The sequence below is a fragment of the Haliaeetus albicilla genome, chromosome 10 (assembly GCF_947461875.1).
Source record: "Haliaeetus albicilla chromosome 10, bHalAlb1.1, whole genome shotgun sequence".
NCBI lineage: Eukaryota > Metazoa > Chordata > Aves > Accipitriformes > Accipitridae > Haliaeetus > Haliaeetus albicilla.
In genome coordinates, this window is record NC_091492.1 from 30167999 (window position 1) to 30192268 (window position 24270).

The window sequence follows — 24270 nt, forward strand, 5'->3', positions numbered from 1 at the left end:
GGCACCAAGCTCGTGCCACGCTCGCACCATTCTTGCACCAATCTCGCACCATGTTCACGCATGCTCGTGCAGTGCTCTTGCTGCCAGCGAACAAACCCTCCTGCTGCAGGGCTGGAGAGGGGAAGCCCTCAAAACCAAGCGCATCATCTGCTCACACCAAGGCACGGGGGATGGCACGTGCTGTCACACCCTGAGCCACATGGGAGGACTCGGGACACTGTCCATGGCGCAGGGAATAGTCCCCCCTGCGTGGGTCATGGCCCCCATCGGTTAGAGGGAGACGGCACTGACGCCGCAGCCGAGTGGCCGTGCAGCTGCGAGCCCCACCACGGCAGTGACTCACCGGCGGCATAGCCAGGTGACGGGTGATGGGAGAGAGGCATGTGCCAAAACAGGACCTCGGGGTGCCGCACGCTCCGGCGCTGCATCTGCCTGCAGCAGCTCCTGCAAGCCCAGGGGCCGCAGCATGGCATCACCCACCGACTACGGCACAGCCAGCTCACGGGAGGAACAGCAAGTCCCTACTGCAAAGCAGAAACCGCTGCCCAGGCATGCTTATCTATCCGGCTTCATACATTTGCCCACTATATATACACAATTTTTATATATATATAATATATATATAATAAGTGCTGCCACTAGCTGGCGTTATTGGCTGTCCTTTAGTGGCACCGGCTGTGCTGCAGCAGGGACGGGTGGGTGGGTAGGGATCCTTCCCGGTGTCCCCAGCCCTGGCATGGGGAGCAGGACCAGGGGCCTTTCCCCATGCTGGAGGGGGTCTGGGTCGCTGGCAGACCCGCTCCCAGATACCCCCACCGCAGCACCACGCAGCTGCCGTGCGGCCACTGGAGCAGCTCGAGGCACCTGTGGGATGGCGGGATGGGGCAGGAGGCATCCTGGGTGCTCACCATCTCCTGAGCATGCACAGCTCCAGGGAGCACCCGTGTCCCTGGGGACCAGCAGCTCATCCCTGTGCCAGGGCCCGGCCACTTGACCTGGCCTTCAGCAGAGGTCTCTGTGCTGGGGGCTGAAGGGTGACATTTGCTCCATGCTGCTGTCTGGGTCCAAGAGGAGCACCGGGCACCCACGGTACACCCATGGTGCACCCACGGTGCATCTGTGGTGCATCCACGGTGCATGCGCGGTGCATTCATGGTACCTCTGTCACCTCTGCCACTGGGGCAGCGCCTCCTTCGCCACCCCATCCCAACCTGCTCAAACACATCCACCAGTGCCCTACGAATCCCTCCACGAGTTAAAGTCAGCCTTAAATCAAATCATCCCTAACAACAATGACATTAATTATGCTTTTAACACATTTTACTGCTTCCCCCCCTTCCCTTCACGCCACATCTGTGTGAACAATATCCAAAAGATTTACGGTTTTCTCCCGTAATTACAGACACACAGCCAGCTCACTTATCAAAATACTTGCTGAGCAATCAGGCTCCGTTACAGTCTCTGCCAGAGATTTGTGTTGACAGCAGCCATTCAAAGCAAAAAATGTCGAATCAGGACTTATGTGGCGCTTGTAAAGTATTCCACAAAGAGTTCGCCTGTCGAGAGACACACGGACATGTAACAGACGGGGACAAAATGACGGGTGGGAGGATTTGGGGAGCAGGAGGGGAGAGGGGAGAAAGACATGGATGCTGCGGGAGAGCAGAGAGAGGGGTGGAGGAGGAGGAGGAGGAGGAAGGGTGTAGAAACCATAAGGTAGCAGTTTTGGGGTGTGCATGTGTGTGCATCTGCGTGCGTGTGTATGCATCTGCGTGTGTGTGTGTGCATCCATGTGCATGCATGTGCACACGTGTGCAAGCAGGAGGAGCAGGGCGGGTGAGCGTGGGGAGGTGGCGAGGGAAGATAACTGGGTTCTGGAAACCAAGCTGACATTTGGTTCTTGTAGCACAGGAGAAAATTTAATGAGGACAAAAATATGTCTCCCTAATTCCCCTAAGAAATCATTAAAACATTTTGTTATTCCTAAATGTCTGGAAAATGAATTAGTGGCCCTGCAGGAGCCCTTCTGCGCATCTTCAGCCGTTCGCAGCTCTCTGTCCTCGCCGTGCCAGGGGATGCTCCGTGCCGCCGTGCCCGGACCCCCCTGGCTCAGAGCACGGCAGAGCCCACGGCGGGGAGGGGAGTCCCAGCCCCCTCACCTGGCCCTAGCACCGACCCTGCCAACACAAGCCTCAGGGCTGCCCCGTGCCTCAGTTTCCACCCCCCCCAAGACTTTGAGCGGCAGCCCGGACAGGGGGTACATCCTGGCACGGCGGTGAAACGGGGAAAGCCATCCCTGAGCTGCAGCCGGTGCCAGGAGCAGTACTGCGAGCCGGCTCTCAGTCGTTTCAGTTAACTTACCGTCAAAAAGGCAACTGGGGATAGCCGCAGTGTTATTACAAGGGCTGAGCAAATGTATTCCTTTCCTAATGTCAAGATGCATTTGGCTCAGGGGCTGAAACACAGCGATGGCAAAAGCTGTTTCCACTCCTCTCTTCGGCTGGTATCTCCAGAGCACCATGCGCAAGCGGAGGTTGGCGACGCCAGCTGCACCGGGGACAGGGCCGGCAGCGCTGCCGTGGTCCTCGCTGGCTCCTCTCGGCACTGGTGCCGGCACGCGACTCGTTAGGCAGCCAGGTCGCCACCGCGTTGCTTACCTGGAGCTTCGATTAATTGCTTGTAAACGCTCAGGAAAGCCGTCTCAGCCTCCTTGCTTCTCTTACTAAGTGCAATCACCTGCAGGGAGATGGAAAAAGGGGGTCAGAGACAGGCTTGGAGGAGGGAACCAGCACTGCCAGGCCACTGGGACCAGTGCCACCCATGACCGGCACACAAGTACCCCCCGGCACGGCTCTGCGCCCGCTCTGCACCCCATGCAGCCGCTCACTGCCTTTGGCTAAACTCCTCACGCCGCTGCCATGTCACGTCGCCCTAAATCATTGATGTGCTCTGAGTAAATGAAAATTATAATTTAATGTCAGTGCTTAAATAAGAAATAAAGAAGCCTGCCTGTTGTTGTGCTCGCCGGGCTGGATCCGGCACACAGCCCTCTCCAGCCACCCTCCCAGTATGATGCCAGGGGCAGAAGCGATGCTCGTGCTGGGACCGGGACATCTCCTCTTGCTCGTGTCCCCATCCCCGTCCCCATCCCCGTCCCCCTCAGCTGCCAGGGTGCTGGGGTGCCAGAGACACTCGCGCCGGCTGGGTGGTGAGGAGATGGCACGCTGCATCGCTAATAACTGAACAACATATTAATCTGCCGCGCACTCCCATCCAACATTTATGAGCATGAATCATTTACTCCCCTTAATTTTTCAAGGCTTGACGACACCTCGGGGTGGGCCGGCTGCCCACCAGGCGCCGGTGCACTTACTTTGCCAAGGGTCCCCTTGCTAACCCTGCACGTCTAGCCCCACCTGCAGTGGATGGGATGGGGTGCCAGTGGGACACATGGATCTCCGTGTCCCTGCCACCCCGGGCACAGGAGACAGGGGATGGCGGTGACCCATTCCCAGCTGGAAAATGCCCAGTTTGATCCAAACTGGGCGCCCACACCATCCAGTGATGGAGGAAGTGGTGCCCGCCTGGCATTCAGTGCTGGCAGACATGCTATTACCAACAGTGGACTAGTCAATTAAACCACTCTTAAGCCACCGAAGAGCTAATTATCAAACAAAGCCCGAACTTCGTGCCTCAGCCCGGTGGCAGCTCCCACACTGGAGCATCTTTTCCCTCTGCCCATTCCCTCTGTGCCGGCAGAGCTCCTGGCTCGCCCCACCAGCCTGGATTGCGGTTGCTTGTCATTCAAACCCAAAGCAAACCACTCATTTGTAATCCAGCAGCCACCTGAGCAAACCGCCTTCTCCTTCCAAGCTCGCAGGCACTGGAGCACAAAGATCATTTTTCTATTGTTAAAATTGTATAAGCTGGGCTTTTTATAGCGTCTTGTACACAAACCTACTTTCTCGGTGCTGCGTTTCCAGCAGAGGAGGAATTTGGGCGCTTTTCTTCAGCGTTCTGCAAAAACGCTTGGCTTCGGGGTGCTTTAAAATAATAATAATAAAACGGGGAAAAGAGGGGGGAGGCAGCAAGCAGACAGCGAGTGGCACTGCTGGTGTATTGCAGCAGGACAGCGTTGTGCCTGCAGAACTCGCCAGTGGCATGCGGCATTGGGGTGGCACAGGGAGTCCTGCCGGGGGGTTCCATAAGGATGCAGAGACACGGCAGTGCTGGGATGCTCCACAGCGTCAGCCCTGTGTGACACCCCCCACTTCCCGCACTCTTCGGACTTTGCATGGGAGAGGAGCAGGAGTGGGCACAACCTGTCGGCACAGCTCTGCTGCGGGGCGATGGGGATGCCTGGACCTGCTCAAGCTGCTCTGAAGAGTTTCATCTCCCTTGAGACAGCATCATCCTCCACGGCAGGAGCCTGCAGCATCCCCACACCATGGTCCCGTGGACCTTGCTTCTCCAGGGCCACCTGCCACGGGCTCACCGGGGACGGATCCAGCTTTCCACCCGGTTCATGTGAGGGGTCAACCCGCCACTCAGCCCACCTTCTCAGGGAGCACCCACGGACGTGATGTAACACCTTTCCACCCATTAACTACCATCAGCATCTTAACTGGAGCTCCAGGACCCCCAGTTTGCTGGTGAGGAGGCATTTGGGAGCCATTTCATCAGCCCTGGTTCCTGCCCCGTCCCCCCACGCTGGGCTCTGGCTCGGGGCCAGCATGTTTCAGCCCATGTTGGTACTGGGGCATCACCGGTGCGGCTGATCGGACGGATGGTGAGCCAGGCATCCGCTCCACTCTTTAGGACTTCCACTAAACTTCAAGGAAATGTCAGTGAAAAGAAAGATATTTAAAATTTTCAGCGACCTTTTCCAGGTGGGGATAATTCACCAAAACGCCAGGGGAGATTCCTGCCATAGCAGCTCTGAGTCCTGCATGGGGACAGCTCACTCCAACCCTGAAAGCACTGTTATTCCTCACATAGAGCTGAACAGACACCCAGAAAAAGCCCGAATCATCCCTAAAATCAAGGTTTTGTAATAAAAAAACCCAAATCCTTGCTTTCTTGGGGCAGAAGCCGGGACCAAACCCTGTGCCCCCATCTGAGAGGGTGACATCACCCGTGTCCTGCTAAAAAGAGGAGAAAATGGCTAAAAATGGGGGAGCTGAACATTCCCGCAAGCAGCCCTGGCTTGGCGGGGTCAGCATGGCATCGTCCCCGCTCCCCCCATCACCGCGATGCCCATCAGCGACAGCAAACCCACCGCCAACATCAAACCCGCTGCCAACCGCTCTCCCTCTGCCCACAAAGCCCTCTGCGGCCGGCGGCAAGCTCTGGCTCCGCATTATATATCGATGTACTATTAATTTCTATTCCCCCCTCCCTCCGTCTCCCTCTGCAGCATCCACGGGCTCAAGGTGAGGCACGGCAGCGGCGCGGGATCGCCGCCGTGTGATAAATTACATTTACGCGCCGGGTCCTTTTCATGGCTGGTGACTTTCCAGCAAAGCAATTATCACTGTAGAATGCGTAATAGCCTAATTAATTACTATTGTCAGGCTGGCCTCTGTGCCATGATTATACCTTCCGAAGCCAACTTTTTAAACATTTGGAAGCAGAAATATTATTATAATTGACTGACAAAATGGTAAAACTCCCCCGGCACAGCCGGTCCTCCTCCCGGCACGGCGGCGAGGACCGACCGTCTGAGCATCTCCTCTCCAAAGGCGCGGGATTTGCATCGCACCGGCGGTGAGTTTATTCTTATATCCATGAGATCAAGTGCAGGATAAGTAGTGGGTTATTTCCATCTAAATACTGGTGGCAGTAAACAACAAATGAGCTCTTTTTCAGCGGAGAGGAACAGCTGTCGGGGGAGAAAGCGGCAGCAGAGACCCCAAATGTTGAAGAAGACTGATGAAAAAATACATTCAAGCCTTCGCTATTTTCCTCGCTGTTTTTGCTGATGTGTAAAGAAGTCAGGGAGAGCGGGAGGGCTGCAGAGGGGCGAGGGGGAGAGCCTGGGAGGGAGCGCTGTCCCCAGGGAGAGCTCCGGGTGGTGGGGGCTGGACCCCCCACCTCGTGCCAGGGTCCTTTGCTGCCTTCCCGGTGCCCCATGTCCGACCAACTCCTTAAACCCATCACACACGTGCACAGATCCATCACACACCCACAGACCCATTGGACATGGACAGGTCCGTTGCACACGCGCACAGATCCATCGCAGGCACCCACAAACCCATCGCATGCCCACAAACCCATCCCGCAAATCCATCACATGCACACAGCCCCGCTGCATACCCACAGCCCCACTGCACACACCCACAAACCCATCGTACATCCACAGAAAGCCATGGTGCCCACGCTCAAACCCCTCACACACACCTACTGCACATGGACACAGACCACACACGCACAGAGACCCATCGCACACCCACAAACCCATCACACAAATGCGTTGCACGCCCACACAGACCCATTACACCCACACAGACCCATCACACACCCACACCCCCATCGCACACCCAAAGACCCATCGCACACACGCCCACATAGACCCGCCACACACCCACAGACCCATTGCATGCCCACAGACCCATTGCACACACGTGCACAAACCCACTGCACACATGCACAAAGCCATCACATGCCCACAGACCCACTGCACACACAAACCCATTGCACGCACCCACAGCCCCGTTGCACACCCACACAAACCCATCACACACACGCAGACCCATCACAGACCCACACAAACCCATTGCACACTCAGACCCATCACACATCCACACAAACCCATTGCACACCCACAGAAACCAATCGCACACACCCACAGACCCATTGCACACTCAGGCCCATTGCACACCCACAGAAACCCATCGCACCCACGCACAGACCCATCGCACACCCACCCCCCTCCTTCTGCCGCACCCCCTTGCCCACTCCTCCAAAGGCAGAAGCAGCTCACAATGTTTTCACAAGGCCAAAAAGCAATTCGTGTCAAAAAGATCAATAGTATAAAAATAAAGGCTGAGAATTCTAGTTAAAGGGAACGTCATAGAAATATGTTGTTCACGTTCATGATTCGGAGATTAAAAAAAAAAAAAAGAAAAAAAAAGAATCAATATAAGTTCTTCAGATGATGTTATTTCTAATGAGAAATATACCGAGACTGCTGCAAATAACTGCTTAACGGAGAAAAAAAAAAGCATTAATAATTTACTTTATAAAGCATAGGATCCCAAACGCAAGAAAATTGCTGCTGGTTCTTAATTTTGTTGTAATACTTCCTGACAAGTTCAATGATGCTTTGGCAAAGTTCCTGAGAGCAGAGTCGGAGGACGTTCAGCTCATTAGGTTATTTTTTTTCTCCCCTTTTTCCGCAGCATCCTGGCCCAGCCGGCTCCGGGAGAAGGTGCCCGAGCAATTCCCTTTCTCCGCACCGCAGGATTTCTTGCGCTGAGCCCCCACATTGGCGTTGGCCCTGCCAGCCCCTGCCTGCTGCCGGGCAGGAGCATCCTCCTGCCCCTTCCCGACATCCATCCCCGGGTGAGCTACAGCCTCCAGTCACAATGCAGCGAGCAGGGGAAATATTTCAAGCTTATTTTACCACCCTCACCAACATAATTTCACACACTTTTTTTCACTGGCTGGTTTAGTTGGGTTTTTTTTCTTTATTTTTTTTTTCCTTTATTTTTTCTTAATTTATTTTTTTAGTGCATTTGCTGACAGTTGGCAACTCCAAACCATCTGCTACCGAAACACACAGCGAAACGAAAGGCTTCAGCATCGAACCCAATGTGGCTTGAAGGAGCAGGCTGATTTCCGACCATCAGCATGAGAAGGTGCCACCCGGGGTGGGTTAATTCCCAGCGGGGCCAGATTTCTTGTGAGCCCACAAAATTATTTTCCTGCAAAACGATTTTCCTGCAAAATTATGCCAAACTCCCCAGAAGGCTGGCAGCAGCGGTCCAGGTCGGCGGCGGAGATGGGCAGGGATGCACGGGGCTCTGCATCCCTGGCACAGACAAAGTGGGGCGATGGGGGGGTTCCCACTGGTCCCCAGGTTCAGGCTGGAGCCGGGCTGGCCCCAGCACCCGGGTGCACCCTGAGCATCGCAAAGTTTCACCTCCCATTTAGTAGAACAAAACTTTTAATTTAGATGTTTTCATCTATCTATCAGAGTAAAAAAAAATAAGTTTAAAATAATGACTGTAATAAATGAAGGTAATTAATTGTAGTTTGTTCCTTTACTGTCTAGTCAGCTTAATTTTACCTTTTCATCTAATAATGAGAAAATAATTTTTGTGCTCTGAGGGTTAATGATATGTAACTGCAAGAGCTGCTAATTGCATGTTGCAAACTATTCATCAAAATCCCCATCTGCGCTACTTGATTATGTTTGCTAAATTATTGCTTTGAATTATCTTTCATAAAGCAACTTTTGTAATTAGCAGGGCTTTCGCTTTGCTCTTTTCTCCGTCGCAAGGATATTCAAACTTTGTCCGTCTCAAGCTGTTGCCATTAAACTGCCATCGCGGGCAGCTTTTGGTGACAGAAAGAAACTGCCCTTTAGCTAATCGGGGCGGGGGAATAAAAGCCGGGTTTATTCTCAGCGGGTACAATTTATTCTCCTGGCCCCACTCCTCCTTCCTCAAGGAAAAATTATATAGGAAGGATATAGCAGCCTAAATGTATATGAGATGTATTTGGGAATGGCAGAGAGAAACGGCCCAAAAAGCCCATCCGCCCCAACCGGGTTAATATTTCAAAATGATTTTTTTTCCCTTCCCATTTACAAGAAGGAGTGGAGGGGGAACGCTCGCCATTCATCACCGCGCCTTTATGGGCTCCTTCCCGTGACGCAGATGATGTAGCGCTCTGTTCTCCCTGGTTAATATTCATGGGGAGCGTTGAAAAGTGTGCTTTGCGAGGGAAAGAAGGTATTAAAGAAGTATTTTAAAAATTTTAAAAAGAGAGGGAAAGAGGGAAAAAGAGAGAAGAGAGAGAAGGGGGGAGGGGAAAAGGAGGGGGGAAGGGGAAAAGGGGGAAAAAGGGAGAAAAGAGGGGTAAAGAGGAAAAAAGGGAAAAAAGGGAAAAAAGGAAAAAAAAGGGGGGGGGAGACACAAAAGAGCCCCCAGGGCCCCCGCGAGCCTCACCGCAGGGGAAGCAGCAGCACTGTGGTGTCCAACCTGCCCCACCTGGCACAGAAGCAGCCAAGAAACCTGACCTCAAGGGAGCAGAATCCACCTTCTGGGATTAAATCCCCCAAAATCTTCTGTGGAAAAACACCCTTGGGGGGAGGAAGGCGGCCAAGCTGGGGAAACAGCTGCTGTTGAGCCGGGAATTGCATCCCGCTCTCCCTTACACCCCCATAAATCCAGAGCCACTTGGGCGGAGGGACTGGCTGGGGCTCCCCGAAGGCCATAGCTCATATTCTCGTAGCGGATCTAATAAAGACTATTGGAAAAAATGCAGTATTTAAAAGACTGAAAATGTATTCCTATTGTTATCACTCTCTTTTATGTGTTTATGCATAGTGCATCGGAATGAATCAATACTGGATTGCCCTATAAATAAATGAGCATATCAGTAAACCCAGTAATAAAATGAAGTGATGAAAAATATGGAAATCAGACGCATTTGTGTAAATCCACTTATTGTTTACTTTAATATTTTCTCATGCAGTTCCGTAGCTCCAAAGAGACAGATTTAAAATCAGGTAATGCTCAGCAGATGACAGATCCTAATGTGTCGCTGCTGGCAAGCTCGGAGTACCGGCAGCTCTCCAGGGGTTTCCATCGAAGCACATTAGAGGAGTAGAGAAAGCAGCCCCCGAAGAGAGAGCGTTAAAAAGCCAGGGAGAACAGGAGGTATCCTGAAGTGCAATGCATCTCTTGGTGGCACTGGGGACCAAAGCCGAGGCACCCGCAGAGCCTCCGGGGATGTGGTAGGGGCACAGGGCTGGGGAGCACCTGGGTCGGGCTGCAGGATGGAGAAGTGAGATGTCTTCTGCAGCAAGGTGATGGGCTGAGACCACGTCGTCCCACCCCGGTGCTCAGCTCCTCCTCAGATCGTCCATTGCAACCTCATCTGGTGCATCCTGGCCACGTTGTGGCATTTCCTGGCCACGTCATAGCACCTCCTGGTCACATCGTGGCACCTCCTGGTCTTATCGTGGCATCTCCTGGCCACACCACGGCACCTCCTGGTCACACCATGGGACCTCCTGGTCACATTGTGGCATCTCCTGGCCATACCATGGCACCTCCTGGTCACACAATGGGACCTCCTGGTCACATCATGGCATCTCCTGGCCACACCATGACACCTCCTGGCCATACTGTGGCACCTCCTGGAGGTGATGGCTCCTTCCCCTGCCTGGAATCTCTCCAGGCAGGGCCACCATCCCTGGTGTCCTGCAGGGGACATCAGGCAGCTCGCTGGCAGCAAGGCCCTGCCCACCCTGCCTGTACCCCTGCCCATGTGCGGCACAAGGACCACCCAGTACCGGCCAGGGAGGCAAAGCAAATGGATTTTATCGGCTGCAGAAACCCCTCAGGGCTTGGGGATGGAGACCCTGTGCCTTGGCCACAACAAGCCGCGTCCACTCTGTCCCTCCCAGGGCTCCCCCCTTCCTGTTTCAAGCCCCCAAGAGCCGACAGGGCGGGAAGGGGCCGGGATCATGCCTGGGACCATGGCGGGTGAGGGCAGGTCCTGCCCACTCCCCTGCCTACCTTTCCTTTGAGCATCCCCGCTGCCAGTTTTTCCTCCCACCCAGGCCGGCAGAAAACACCCCTCCGCACACGGCCTCCGAGGAAAGCTATTTTAGAGTTGCTCTTTTTTTTCCCCCCCTCTCGTCTTTTTTTAATCTTTTTTTTAATTATTTTTTTAAAAACAACACATCTCCCCCCATCTGGGCTGTGAGCTGGGTGCCAGCATCTCGGCGCCAAATGCTCAACATTTGCTTTTTATAAACGCCTCGAAACCCAAAGTTTCCTCCCACGCTGCCGGGATGCATCCAGGCAGGTGATGCATCCCTCCGTGAAGCCCCCGTCCCCCCACCAGGGACCCAGCTCTGCCTATCCAAAGGAGCTACTGGAGGCAGCGAGAGCCAGAAATCCCCATACCCCAAGGTCAGGGCTATAATTTGTCTTTGTGGCTAATTAGCTTCCCTTCTTGTTAGTCACTTACATCTACGGTTCTCAAAAATCTAGTTGCTGGGGAGGGAAATCCGTTGTCCTGCCGAGTTAATTCCCTAACAGCAAATCTCCTGTACCTCAGGTACATTTTTCTTAAATTCCCGGCTGAGTTCAATTAAATGTTTATGAGACTGTGCGCTTTCCCCCTGCCACGCTGCCAGCACCAAAGCAACAGAATTAAGCTCCTTCTGGAACAAAACAAAAACAAAAGGAGGAGAGAAAAAAATAAAAGAGGGGAAAAGATAAAATAAAGGTGGTTTAGGAGGGTTGGGTTTTAAGATTGCAGGAATATAATTCCCCCAGACTGATTCTGCTCTGCGTCGTGCAGCCACAGTGTGTTGGCAATATCGACACGGGGGTTTATATGAATAATTGACGAAATTCTGTATTCCCCACAAAAGAAAAGGCAAGCCAAGAGGGTTGTTGAGATAATCAGGAGCTCGCTAATCAATATTCTCAGCCCCAGCCTCCTCCTTGCTTCTCCAAAAGGAGCAGTGCCATAAGCTCATCAGTAACTGTAAAAAAAACATCGCACTCCGAGTGTCAAAATAGTCAAGCACAGCATATTGTATTGCCAGATTTCCCTCCCGGTCCACCCCGGTGCCAGATTACATCCATCAGCGGGGAGGGAAGCCATCCAACGATGACTTACTTATGCTTAAGTGTTCATAAATAAGGTTTTTAAGATATAGATGGCTTTTTAATTTTGGTGGAATGTGAAAAAAAAATAAAATAAAAATGATGGGGTTGATGTGATGCGAAGCAACCTCTTGGGTGCTCCCCGGTAAATCCCACAGCCCGGCCATGCTGGGGGCCGCCCTGGTCCCTATCCAGCTTGTATCGCGGTGAAAACAGCCGGAAAAAATTTACGCTGGCACCATAAACTGTGGCAAAGCCTTTGTCTGATGGGGAGATATGGTGAGAGACCGTATCCCCACCATGAAAACCTCATTAGACAGACTCTAATTACTGCCCTGCAGTCGGCGGGAAGAGACAGAAACCGTAAAACCTGAGCTGGGGTGGGGGAGGCTATTAATTGCTTTTTGATAAATTGGGGGCTGAGGTGCTGGTGGCAGAGGTCAGGAGGTATCTGTATGGGGCTTGGCTGCACCCCAAGCTCTGGCCGCTGGTGACGTATGTCCCGTCCCCAACTTGCCAGCCCTGAGCATTCGTGCCCAGCTCCCAAAACAGGCACTTTTGGGGCAAATTGGGTTTGCAACAGAAGAAGCCGCCATGGCCAGGACCAGCAGGTGATCCCAGCTGCAGGACCTGCAGTTTGCTCCATCCTCACGTTCCACCCAAACCTCAGGACCGTGACCACCACACTTGGCGTGGAGCCAGCCTCACACCCTGGTGCTGCGGGGATTTAAACCACGACTGCCCGAATCACAGGGGACCGGCTCTTTCCTCCCTGGCATCACCAAAAACCCGCCCGGCTGTGCCATGGTGGGACACGGGCAGGAGGAGATGTGGTGCAGGGCAGCCACCACCATTCCCTGCTAGATAGGCCACGGGGCAGGTGGGGTGAGCCTGGCCATCAATCACCCCCTAACTCTTATGTAAATCCGCAATGCTAAAGATGTATGGAGCCAATTACCAGGGGTCACTGCTGGGTGTAAAATTCAGACAACGAAGTTCCTGGTCTCAAATGAATTTGCACGAGATTGCAAGCTTACTGCCTTTTATTGGACAATATAAATATTTCACTGTTATATAAAAAAATATTGGCGAGAAAGCAGATAAACCTGAGTCCTGTGTGTATACAGACAAGAAGGGAGTGAAAAACGGCCGTCAGCATATTTTTAACAGCCTTTGGTGCAGTACAGGAACGCAGTTGCAAAGGGGGTCTGATGACTGCGGTGGCACAGTGAGACCGGGGGACCCCGGGGACCCCCATCCCGGACCCACCGGGGCTACGCCGAGAATGGGAGCAATGCCGGCGGCACAGCCCGCACACACAGATGGCGGCGGCGTGGCGCAAGGGGTTGTGCTTTGATCCGGCTGCGATGGAGAGCAAGACACGGGACGTAGAAGTGGAAACTTGGAGGCTCGACACCATTCCCAAGAAGCGGATGCTGTCCCCAAGCACAGGGCTGAGCCTGTGGCCATCGCAGAGGATGCTCAGGAGGGGAGGGTTGGGAACAGCCTTGCCCTACGGATCAATCCCAAATGCATTTTCCTAACAGTTTTCCCCAACTTGTCCATCTGGGATCATATCTGTCCTCATCTGCAGACTCCCGTGCCAGCACAGGACATCCTTATTTCATGCTCACCCATATATCAACCCTTCCCTGTGACAATAAAGCAGGAGAACAGAAAAAATAAAAAGCCTATAAGAATCAATACCTCTTTCTCTCTCTCTCTACCTATATTTTATTAAAAACTTTAGCATCAATATTAATGTTTAAATCCTCACCAAGCTGAGTTTAATTACCTGTAAACTGCATCCACAGTTACATGGACTTTGCTCCTCGCTGCAGTAAATACAACCGAGGAGGAGTAGTGCCAACATCTCCGAGCGTCACCTTCCCATCCCTGCAGAAGCGGCTGTATCCAGCCCCCCCATCCCTCAGCAGCATCTCCAGCTGTGCTGGGAGGGGATGGTGGGTGATGGAGCCGGAGCCACGACCCGGTCCGGGCAGGGATGGAGCCAAAAGGAGAAGGGGGAGGTGAGAGAAGGGGAAAATTGGGATCCTGGGAAGAAAATGATGCATAAATGTAAAATATCTGGGGCTCTTGCTGCCAAAAGGTATCTGCTTTCAGCGACTATGTGAATCATAATACTTTGCAAGGGGGAATGAGGGAGAAGTATTTGAATGGAGTTCCATTAGCGGCTGAGGACGATGAATAACTTGCAGGCAGCACGAACCGCTTCCAAGCTGCTGGCGAGGTCACGGACGGCTGGCATCACGGGCCGGGAGCTGCCAGGGAAACCAAGCGGGACTGGGACCGGACCCCACTTAACCCACCCAGCAGCCACCTCCTCCTTTTGCCAGCTGTGCCAGAACTACAAGTTTGTCACGCTTTGCCGGCTGCTTTGGCTGCGCCACGCTTGCACACGTGTGGCCACACCTTTTAACCACCAGCACACACGGGCACGGCAGCCACGAGGGAGCAGGGATCGGTCCCGCCAATGCCACCAGTCCCACCAGGGCTCCTCCCAGGGCCACCGATGGTCCGCGGTCCCCCAGCACAGATGCTGAGCCGCGAGGTCTCGGCATCTAAAATGGAATCGGGGTTTACAGCGCTTTATCAAAAGAGCTGTAATGGGATCTCGCAGAGGGCAGAGATTTGAGACGCACATCAGATTTCCATTCCTGGGGAGATAGGAAAAGGCTGTGTTTTTTAAAAAAACCATGTATCACGGGGATGCTATCTCACGTGTTGTATTGGTGGCTGCTTGCGGGCAGCTCCACCACCCCGGTGTTTTGCTGCCCTGCTCCTTACCGGAGGCCAAAGAGGGGCTGATGGCAGGGGCCAGCCTGGTCCTGCCCCCCCGGAGCATGCATCCCTGCAACTCCCCCAGCAACTCCCCCTGCCATGCTTCTCCTGCATCCCACAGCCTCGGCTCCTCCCAGTCGGCTTCGTTAAGGCCCCTTCCTTATTCCATCTATTAGAGAGGCTTCCCAAGGCCAGGGCTGGGACGGCGACAGTAGCGTTCAAGGGCTACACTTCCAGAATAATATTCATTACCATATTCATTCAGTGTTTATCTCGCAGATGTACGGATCCGTTACAATGGAGAAAAAAGAGAACTCAGAATTTGTTCTCAAAAGATATTCAAATTAGTTAATCAAGAGTCCTTTTATTACGTGTCTCATGTACCAGCAGCAACTATCCATCGAGATAAATGATCAGCTGCTAATAACTGATTACATTGCAGCAAGTGTTTTCTTATCCCTATTACCACCATGTTTAAAGACATTTTATAAATTTCTAATTATTGTAAATTGTTTCTCCTTTTGAAAACATCTTCCCATAGTCATCAGCTGTCAATTTTCCCTGAAAATCTCTCTCTGAAATGAGCTTGTAGCAAGATGCTTGGGAAGCAGAGAAAACCATTCCAGGCTCCCGGCCGGCACGATGCAGCCTGGCCACCTCCATCCCGGGGCGGTGGGGGACTGGGATGCTCCTCCTGCCCTTTTATAAGTGGACCAGACTTGAAAGAAAAATAAAAGCATCTGTAAGATGGATCAATCCTGGATAGTGCTGCCTTTACCCGCCACATGATGCCAAGGTGCCGCATGGTGGAACGGGCCATCCCCTGGGATGGGTTCGTTCTCCAGCGAACCACAAAGAAATAAATAAGCCAGCAGTTTATAATCCAGCTCTTGACAAGGCACCCACTCCTACAGACACGGGCATCTGAGGGCAGATCTGGGCTTGGGAGAGCCCTAAATAAGATCCTGCTTGCTTTCTATGTATTTTACAGATGAAAGGTGAAATAGTTGAGAGGGTTTGAAGCCAACCAGGACTTCAAACCCAGCGGCCAGCCTCGAGCCATCGCTCCAGCCGATTTCTGGGCTCCATTCATTATTGCCATCAATCAGCTTAAAAAAAAAAAAACAACCGCAAAAACAACAATAAATCACCCTCTAAACTCTCTTAGACACTTTAATGGAAAAGGTATCTCCTTCCATCTTCCCCGGCCATGACCGCAGGACTGGAGCAGCAATCCATGTGCCATGGGCCAGGCTGCAGCTGGGAGGGTCCGTACCGTGCCGGGGACCACAATGATACAGGCAGAGCATCCGTGTGCTCCTGGAAAGGACCCAGCGACGCAACGAGGCCCTGGCACAGCGCCAGTCCGCCACCACCGCTGCCACCACCTTGGGTGATGGTGGCTCCGCTGGTGACGTTCGCTGCCTGGGGATGGGGGTGACCAGGACAGCAGCACATCACGGCTGTGGCCCATGGCGTAGCCAGACCCTGGAGATATTTGCCAGGGTTTGGCCAAGTGGCTCCGTGCTGGAGCCGACTGAGCCAAAGCCGCCAGTGGCAGCTGTACCGCAGAGGCATGGGATGGGAGGAGGAGGAAGAAGAAGAGGAAGGCTGCCCAGGATAACCTCCCTGCAGAGGACCAGGGTGTCCAGCCAAGCATGTTCACCGGGCAGAGCAGAGCCCAAGGCTGCCAGGAAAGGGAGGAGCAGCCAGCGGGATGCGGAGCCTGCCACGGAGCAGCCAAGGTCCTTCCCGGCTCCAGGGGGGCTCAGACCAGGGGAGGAGACGCCGCAGGCACCAGCCATGCCATTATACGCTTTATTGATGCTGTTCTGAAGAAAGCTAATCAATATATTAGATTTCCCAAAGAAAGAAAACACCAGCTGCCAGCAGCACATAACTCCTCCGCCGTGGTGCATTTTTCCATCAAGCCCTGGAGCCGCGCGTGTCTGCGCAAGATGAGGTCACGTTCAAGAGGAGACCTCCTGCTCCCACGGCAGCCAGGTCAGGGCCAGGGCCACGGCCACCGCTTCGCCACGCAGCAGAGCCCACATCTCCCCTCCTTGGATTGAAATAAAAATGTGAAAGCCCCCAAATATCTTGCACCAGCATCACCGTGGGGTGCAGAGAGACAGCCCAGCATCCAGCAGGACATACCCAGCCAGGTTCAATGGGGCTCCCCAGGGACCCCTCCAATCCCGGTGCCTCCGCATCCTTGTGTGCATCCACAGCCCCCGGTGCTCATTTGGGCTTCACAGCGGGTTCCCAAAGAGCACCCCCCCCCCCATCCCAGAAACTGCCCTTTGCCAGCGGCATTTCCCTGGCAGAGCCATTCCCGCAGCACCGACCGGTCCCAAACGCAGCCGCTCAGCCACACGCCGGCACCGGAGAGAAACTGGAAAGCATCAGACCAATGGACGCACTTGGCAATAGAGGGATCTCGGCACGCAAAACCCCGACAAACCAAACAGTGGCGCCCAGAGTGCCGTGCTCCCCGCTGCCCGCACCCCGTCACTGCTCCAGGGTATTCGTTCCTTAAACTATTAAAGCTGATGCCGTGGCAGCTCCAAAAGCCATTTAAAAAGGACAGGCTAAATCCACATTGGACCTAACGCTCAGCACCGGCAGGAAAGCAGACTGACGTCACGGGGAATTGATTAGTGTTTTAATAGAATTAGATCATTGGGAGGGTTGCAGACCTGTTTCAGAAACCCAAATGTTATGCAGATTCACATTCAAAACCCTAAACCAGGGCGCATTTAACCAAGGCAGAGTAAATGTCCCACATTTCCCCAGGATTATCTGAACCATATCAGATATAATCCAATGATCTGTAAAGTGATTATACCCAACTGAATATAAGAGATCTCTTCTGGTAATGCAATATTTCATCCAGCTGCAGACATTAGGAAGAGGCAAACAAAGGAGGAGATTTAATAAGTGGAAATAAAACTATAGGCAGAGAGAGTTTTAAATTTATTTTTTTTTGTATCGCATCTAATTGCAATCAACAACAGACATCTGACACAGTGACAGCATCAGCAAAATTGCTGCTGAGAGCACAGAATCTTTGTCTAAAAATAATCAGACATTCAGCGCGCCACTGTTTGTTATAATGGTAATCGATGCTGGAGGCTTTGAATTCCATCAATTTATAGATCTGCTCTGTTCTGCCTGGTGATTGTGTTCTGCACACATCCACTCCGGCTCAGCGCAGGCAGCGCCGGGGCACTGTGTGATTAAGATAAGCTCAGATTCCTTTCATACATTCCTTATCAGCTCTAATTCTCCACCAGGCAGAGATGTTCACAGCAGTTAAAGATTAGTTCAGCTTCTCAGACGCCAAATTTGAGGGTATTGATCAATAAATCAAATCACGGCAATCAATCGCCCGATCCAAAGAGTCTAGCCGATGCATTATTACTGGCGCCTTCGAAGCTGAGGCTTTTTCATGGGTTTCATCAAAACGCGGCTTCCCTGGCTCCCTGCCAGCTCTCGGGCTGCCTAATAGACTCCGCAGCAGAGGAGCTCCAGCCCAGCAGAAGAGCAATAAATTTCTCATCAAACAGCCGATAGAGAAACAAGATGAACATCTGTTTTGCTGCAATGAAACTCCTGTGTTCTTCAGAAGCTGCAAACCAGGTCTGACAGACCACCCCAAAGGCAGCTTTGCCTTCAACAAAGCAGCAAAGCAGAATATTTGCCGGTTATTTCAATCAGGTAATTTAAGAAGACTTTGCATTCTCCTCTCTGCAGCTGCCGGAGCTTTACAGACAGGATTCCTGCTCAGTCGATAATAAAAGCTATCCTGGGACCCTGTACTATGAAGGCAATTTTATGATACCCATTATGTGGCAACGTAACTTCATTAAAAGCTGTTTATTCCCTCTAAGCATTTTAAGCACTTTCCCTCACCCATAAAGACGAGCCTCTCGGTGCACTGGAAAGGTTATTTGTGCCGGGAGCTGCTTTCGGGTATTTCTTGCTGAGGACGAGGGTCGTGCCGGCAGCAGGTTCCCCGGCAAAGGGGCTTCTCCTCCTGGCTGGCAGCGAGACAGGAGCTGCCGAGAGGCAGCCGTATATTATTTTTATTATACACTCAAGATGAGCTATGTTTACTGGAGCTCTGTTTAGGTGACATTTATTACGCCAGCTTCTTTTATAAATTAATACGGACAAGTGCCCCGAAAATTTGCCGCTCCTGCAAAGAGGGGCTGGCTCCGCTGCATACCCATTTGCTCTTCCATTTGGGACAATTTGGAGTGTCTAAGCCCTGAGAGCTTAATTTTCCAACCTGGCATTATAATTCAGCATCCAGAGAAGGAGCCGCAATCACGGCAAAGCGAGAGCCAGACCCCATCCTGCAGCCAACTGCATCCCTGCGGCACGCAAGAGTCGCCTCACTCCAAAGGAGGGACAAAATGAAATCCTTAAAAACAGCCAAGCAACCCCTACATCTCAAATTTAATGCACCCTATTCCTGCTGGTAACATTAATGAAAAAAAAATAAAGAAAAAACCCTGATAGTTTAGTCCCATCCCGGTGCTCAGCAAAGTATTAATTTAACAAGTTCATTCTTCATAAGCACGGCCAATGGACCAGGATGGGTGGGGGACATTTCTTCCAAGCGCTGCCAAAACAAATCTCACATGGAGCTACAGAGTTAACCCATGGCAGGGAGGATGTTTGGCTCCATACAGGATTTAGTAGCCCCTTCATCTCTCCAGACTGATAGAGCAAGTAGGTCTTTGAGACATCAAGCCGGCCATCAGTAAACGGCCATTTGTGCTCTGCTGATATTCAAGAGTCAGTGAAACCACCCGGCAGCCACCTCCCCGGCTAACAATGCATCCTCAATTAGCCAGTGGACTGGGAGAAATTATCCATAAAGCAGGGCAAGTCAGCCCACATTTCTAAATTCTCCTTAAAATCATGTCAATTAAAGAAGAGAAAAGGTGGGGAATGAGAGAGAGAAGTGATGGCTCACAGAAAGGGTTGAACCCCCAATTTTTTTGCTCCTGGCAAATTTTCTCCTCCAGCCACCGAGGTTTTTCCACCGCACAGAGGCTGTGATGTCTTTAGGGAATGGACCTAAAGGTCCATTTACTGCTGGACCACCACACATCGCTCTCACATCCTCCTGAGTTAATACCCCAAAAACCACCTCCGGGAACGTGCTCAGAGGACGCAGCTGCATGTTTAGCAATTAATAATCAGGACAACCATCGGCATGAATATCCATGTTTCAAGGAGAAGAAAATTCCCTCCCTACTACCTTCAAAAACACGCACCTTTCTCCAAATAAACGGGCAGAGACTCGCATGGTTTGCAGGAAGAAAGTGGGGCAGGGCACGCTCCCGCGCTCATCGCCAAGCACTGAACTTGACAGCAACACTTTGATACTCTCCCATAGACACACATACAAACATACACAAAATACTGTTAATGGCTCGGTATTTCTTTAAACAGAGTCGCCAAGGAAAAGTAGAATTACTAGAATACATTTTAATTGATTTACAACAGCACTTAGTAACAGTGATAAAAGAAAAACTTGTTTTATTGGACCTCCTGCTAATTAGCTCGACTGACTCCGCGTTAGAAAAGCGTATCCCTTGCAAGCCGGCACAACCCTGACCAGCACCCGACACGAAACAGCTTTTATGCACAGAAAATCCTTTATAATAATCAGAGAAAAACAGCTGCCAAATGCTTATTGCCAAGAGACAGCAGAGGAAAGAGGGCTGCTCCAAGGATGAAGCCACCAAATGGGATAAACCAGTCTCTCCGGCAGATTTGAGCATCCCCTTTCCATCCATAAACACGCTTTTATTGCGATTTTGATATATCCTTCCCTTAATGACTTTTAAGGGCAGCAGATAAAGTCGAAAGAAGTGCACAAGCAACCAGCAAATGTTTAATATTCAATAAATGCGTCAATTTTACATACGGAGGCAAATGGGGCTTTATTGAAGAATTGGTAAACTTCCTTGGAGGAAAGTAAGTGCGTTTTAGCCTTCAAGGGGTCCCCAATGAATAGAAATGGAATGTGATTTGTGATAAAACTCAGCTGCTCTATAAAAGACGTTAAATAAATGTTGCTGTTTCACTAGGGATATACAGAATTGATTGCATTATAGACTGATTCAAAGATGCACGCTCCCTGCAAGCTATCCGCTCGCTCCTGCGTGCCATGCAGCCTGCTCCCATTGCCTCTATGTTGGCCTCTTCATACCTGCGCAGAATTTTCTGGAAATGCTTTAAAACCACCCTTTCCCCTGGTTTCGCCCGCTATGGCATCCCGAGCATCGGCTGCAGCAGCACAGGGCGAGATCCACCTCAACCTCGGGGCAACACCGGACCTCCGGTGCAGGGCGAGTGCCACCGCGGATGAGCCCCAGGCAGCTCAATTCCTCCCAAAACACAATATTCCCCTATTATTTGCATCGATGTGATTGATAGCGCAGAATCTGGAATGACCGTTAAATGCAAAAAATAACGGGGGATGAGAAGCAATGAAAAACACTTTCACCACCGAGACCAAGCCAAGTCCCCGACCACCCCAAGCATCCTCCGCCAGTGCCAGGGGACCCGACCCATTGGAGCGACAAGCAACACCCAGGAAGGGCAAGGCAAACAAACCAGTCTCCGACAGACAAATGAGAGGCCAACGGTACCACCGTGGCGAGCGCAAACTGTGATATAATTGCGCTGCTGCTACATCATCTTTAATCAATAACATCCAGGGCTGCCACCGCGCACACAGCCCAAATCCCAGCCTCTGCCAAGAAACAGCATGTTGTTAAAAAGCCCAATAGCTTTTTCCCTGCTAATAGGTGGCTCGTTCCCTCAACCCTGCTGATTTTTTAAATAAACCTAAATTCCAATAATTGTTTAATGTTTATTTTTATTTAGCTCTGGTTCACCTGCCCTGGCTCTCCATGTCAGAAATTGATATTTTGCTCTGGTGGCTAGGGAAAAAAAAAATAAATTAGGAAACTGTTGGTTACGTCTTGTCATAGTTAGCCAGTGCCATAACCGCAGCTCAGGGTGTCCTCCAGCCCACCGGAGGAACAGCTCTACTCCCCCTAAATTCATATTTGCTCCAGTTTTCCAGGCATCAGCTTGCTCCAGGACCCTTGGGAAGGGCTCCCGGCACACAAGGGCTTTCCCATAAGCACGAGATTTTTTTTTTTTCCCCCTGCCCAACGAAAGCCTGGATTTAAGCCCGAAAGAGATGCTCTCGCTTTCTGGGTGGATTCATCCCTTCAAAATCCACCAGCGCCGCACATCAGTGCCGCTGCCTTCCCATCTCCCCCTCAGCGGGGTTGAAGATGGTTCTGGAAAAGTACAGGAAAGCTACAACCAATTCCTTCAGGAGATCCATCACGTCAGATTAGCAACTTAGTTTCTTATTAGCTATTTTCCATCCTATCATATTAATATTTGTTTTCACTAATACAATGCAGGAGTCTTATCATATTAGCAACTTTCACATCACATTAGTGAAAACAAATACTAATACAATACAATACTAATATGACATGCTCTGATGGGAAATTGCTAATACAATAAGACTCTCCCACCATATTAGTACAGAAACATCGTGCGTCCCTGTTACGGCTCTCTTTGAACCAGGTAAATTCCCAGCATTTCCAAAACCAGGCAAATTCCCAGCATTTCCAAAACCAGGCACGTTCATCGTGTCCAAAGCTGCACACGTGGGATGGGGGACATGCAGGGTCGGGCTCCGAGGACCCTCCTCTGGCCCTTGTGGTGCAGATGACCCACAGTAGATGCATTAAATTGCAACGAAGACTCCTTATTCAGAAGGGAATTAGTGAAATTTGGGTCCCCCCCACCACGCAACCAGCTCCCTCAGCCATGGCGGTGGATGGAGAGCCAAGCCAGCTGCTGCAACCCAGGGATGCCACGCGGCTCCGGGAAACATCGTGGCCTGAAAACTCATACAAGCAATAATAATTTGAAAGAGAAATCCAATTAAACCAAAGAGCCTGTCATGTAGTTTCGGCATTAGCGGCTACCTCTCCCCAAGCCCCCGATTCTCTCCAAGCCCCCAGCACAAACCCACAGCAGTGCCAGGGACTGTCCCAAGCAGCAGAAGACTCCACAGCCAGTTGGCAGCAGCAACCGGTGCGGGGAGCACATCCTAGATGCCAAGGGGGGAAACATCCACAGGCAGAAATGCCAAGAGGAGGAGGACGAAATCCAGAGCTTACATGGAGGAGGAAGGCTGGACCACAGGAAGCCCCAGTCAGTGTCACGGTCCCCGAGACAGGGATGCTCCCCTGGATCTCGGGGAGTTCAAGCTCAGCACCAGCACAGGAATGAGATACGATGCATGCATGAGAAAAAGCAAACATCTTAAAATACTGGCTCCATCAGGCAGCCTCCTCTGGCGGGGGCAGACGGCCCCGGTAGGAAAGCTCACCCTCCCACGCCAGCTTTATTTCCTCCTCGCCTCCAGCACCTGCAGCCATTTTCCTGCTCTTCTGCTTCAGTTCTCCTGCAGGTCCCACCTAACACCTCCCAACCCTTGGCTGCGAGCTTTGGGCTCAAAAGCAACGGGGGGGTTTCTCGCCCCAGCTCCTCGGCAAAGCCGCCTCCAGAGCCACTCCCTGGCTTGGCATCGGCACACATCCAGGGATGCTCCGTGCTGCCCCGGCCAACTGTGCCACCCACCACCGCAGAAAATAGCTCCGGCACGGAGAGAGGCAGGCAGCGTATCTCCTTCGAGCAATGCCCAGCTTCGGCACGCTCAGCAATTTTCTATTCTCTCAGCAATTTTCTGTTCTACTGAATTAGTAGTTTGTATTGAATTAGTATTCATTTTCCCTAATATGATATATAAGCATAATCATGTTAGTGACTTTGATATCGCATTAGGCTTTACCACCGGCATGCATCCCAGCCCCGGCAGCGCCGGGTGGGGAGCACCGCAGCCAAGGAGGAGCCTTCAATGGGAATACTCCAAATGCGGGGCTGGATCCTGCTCTCACTGACCTACCCCAGAACTCCCCCAGTCCCCCAGTGCCGAGACGAGGTCCCCACTGGGGGCACGGCCAGGGCAGGATTTCCCCGCTCACGATGGCGAGATGTAAACCAAAATAAAGGGTGCTGCATCCGGAACGAGTAACTCGTTCATCTAAAAGATTCCCACAGGCGAAAGCCGCAGCCACACAACAGCAGCCTAACAGCACCCACCCCCCGGGGACGCGTCCCCGGCGGCACTGGGCGCCCCTCTCCTCGCAAAGCTGCAGCAATTTGGGAATTAAAAGCCGAGCAGACAGCAGGATGCAGCCAGGTAGATCAGGGTCACACAGCGGGGCTGGGGGATGCTCGCTCCGCTGCAGTCGAGAGCTGGCATCCTCCCGCCGGAAAACCCCAGCTGGCACCCAGCCTGCCTCAGTTTCCCCATCAGGATGACAAAGAGCTCTGCAGGGCCCACTCCTTAATTAGCTGATGAAGTTGCAACAAGCGAAAGCAGCGAGAGGGAGATGGGGTGGGGGGGGATGATGGGGAAGATCCCTGCTCCGTGGGGTGCAGAGAGATCGGGGAGGGAGGGAAGGGGGCTGGGGCCAGCACACAGGGCTGC

At 52.1% G+C, this 24270-nt stretch overlaps 1 protein-coding gene across 12 annotated transcripts in view; it reads right to left on the minus strand.

The window, feature by feature from the left end:
- CUX2 (cut like homeobox 2) overlaps positions 1–24270 on the minus strand; it is a 68366-nt gene that overhangs the window by 15858 nt on the left and 28238 nt on the right. For 3 of the 12 annotated variants that reach the window (XM_069794667.1, XM_069794668.1, XM_069794669.1), the window contains exons 2-3: positions 2658–2736; positions 2362–2547 (exon numbers count right to left, since the gene is read on the minus strand). In XM_069794667.1, the coding sequence (XP_069650768.1) occupies positions 2362–2547; positions 2658–2736 (265 nt within the window). Of the gene's footprint in view, positions 1–343; positions 585–1419; positions 1557–2361; positions 2548–2657; positions 2737–13650; positions 13744–24270 lie in introns of those variants that run through there. The other 9 variants (XM_069794666.1, XM_069794665.1, XM_069794674.1 and 6 more) reach the window with 6 other exon arrangements.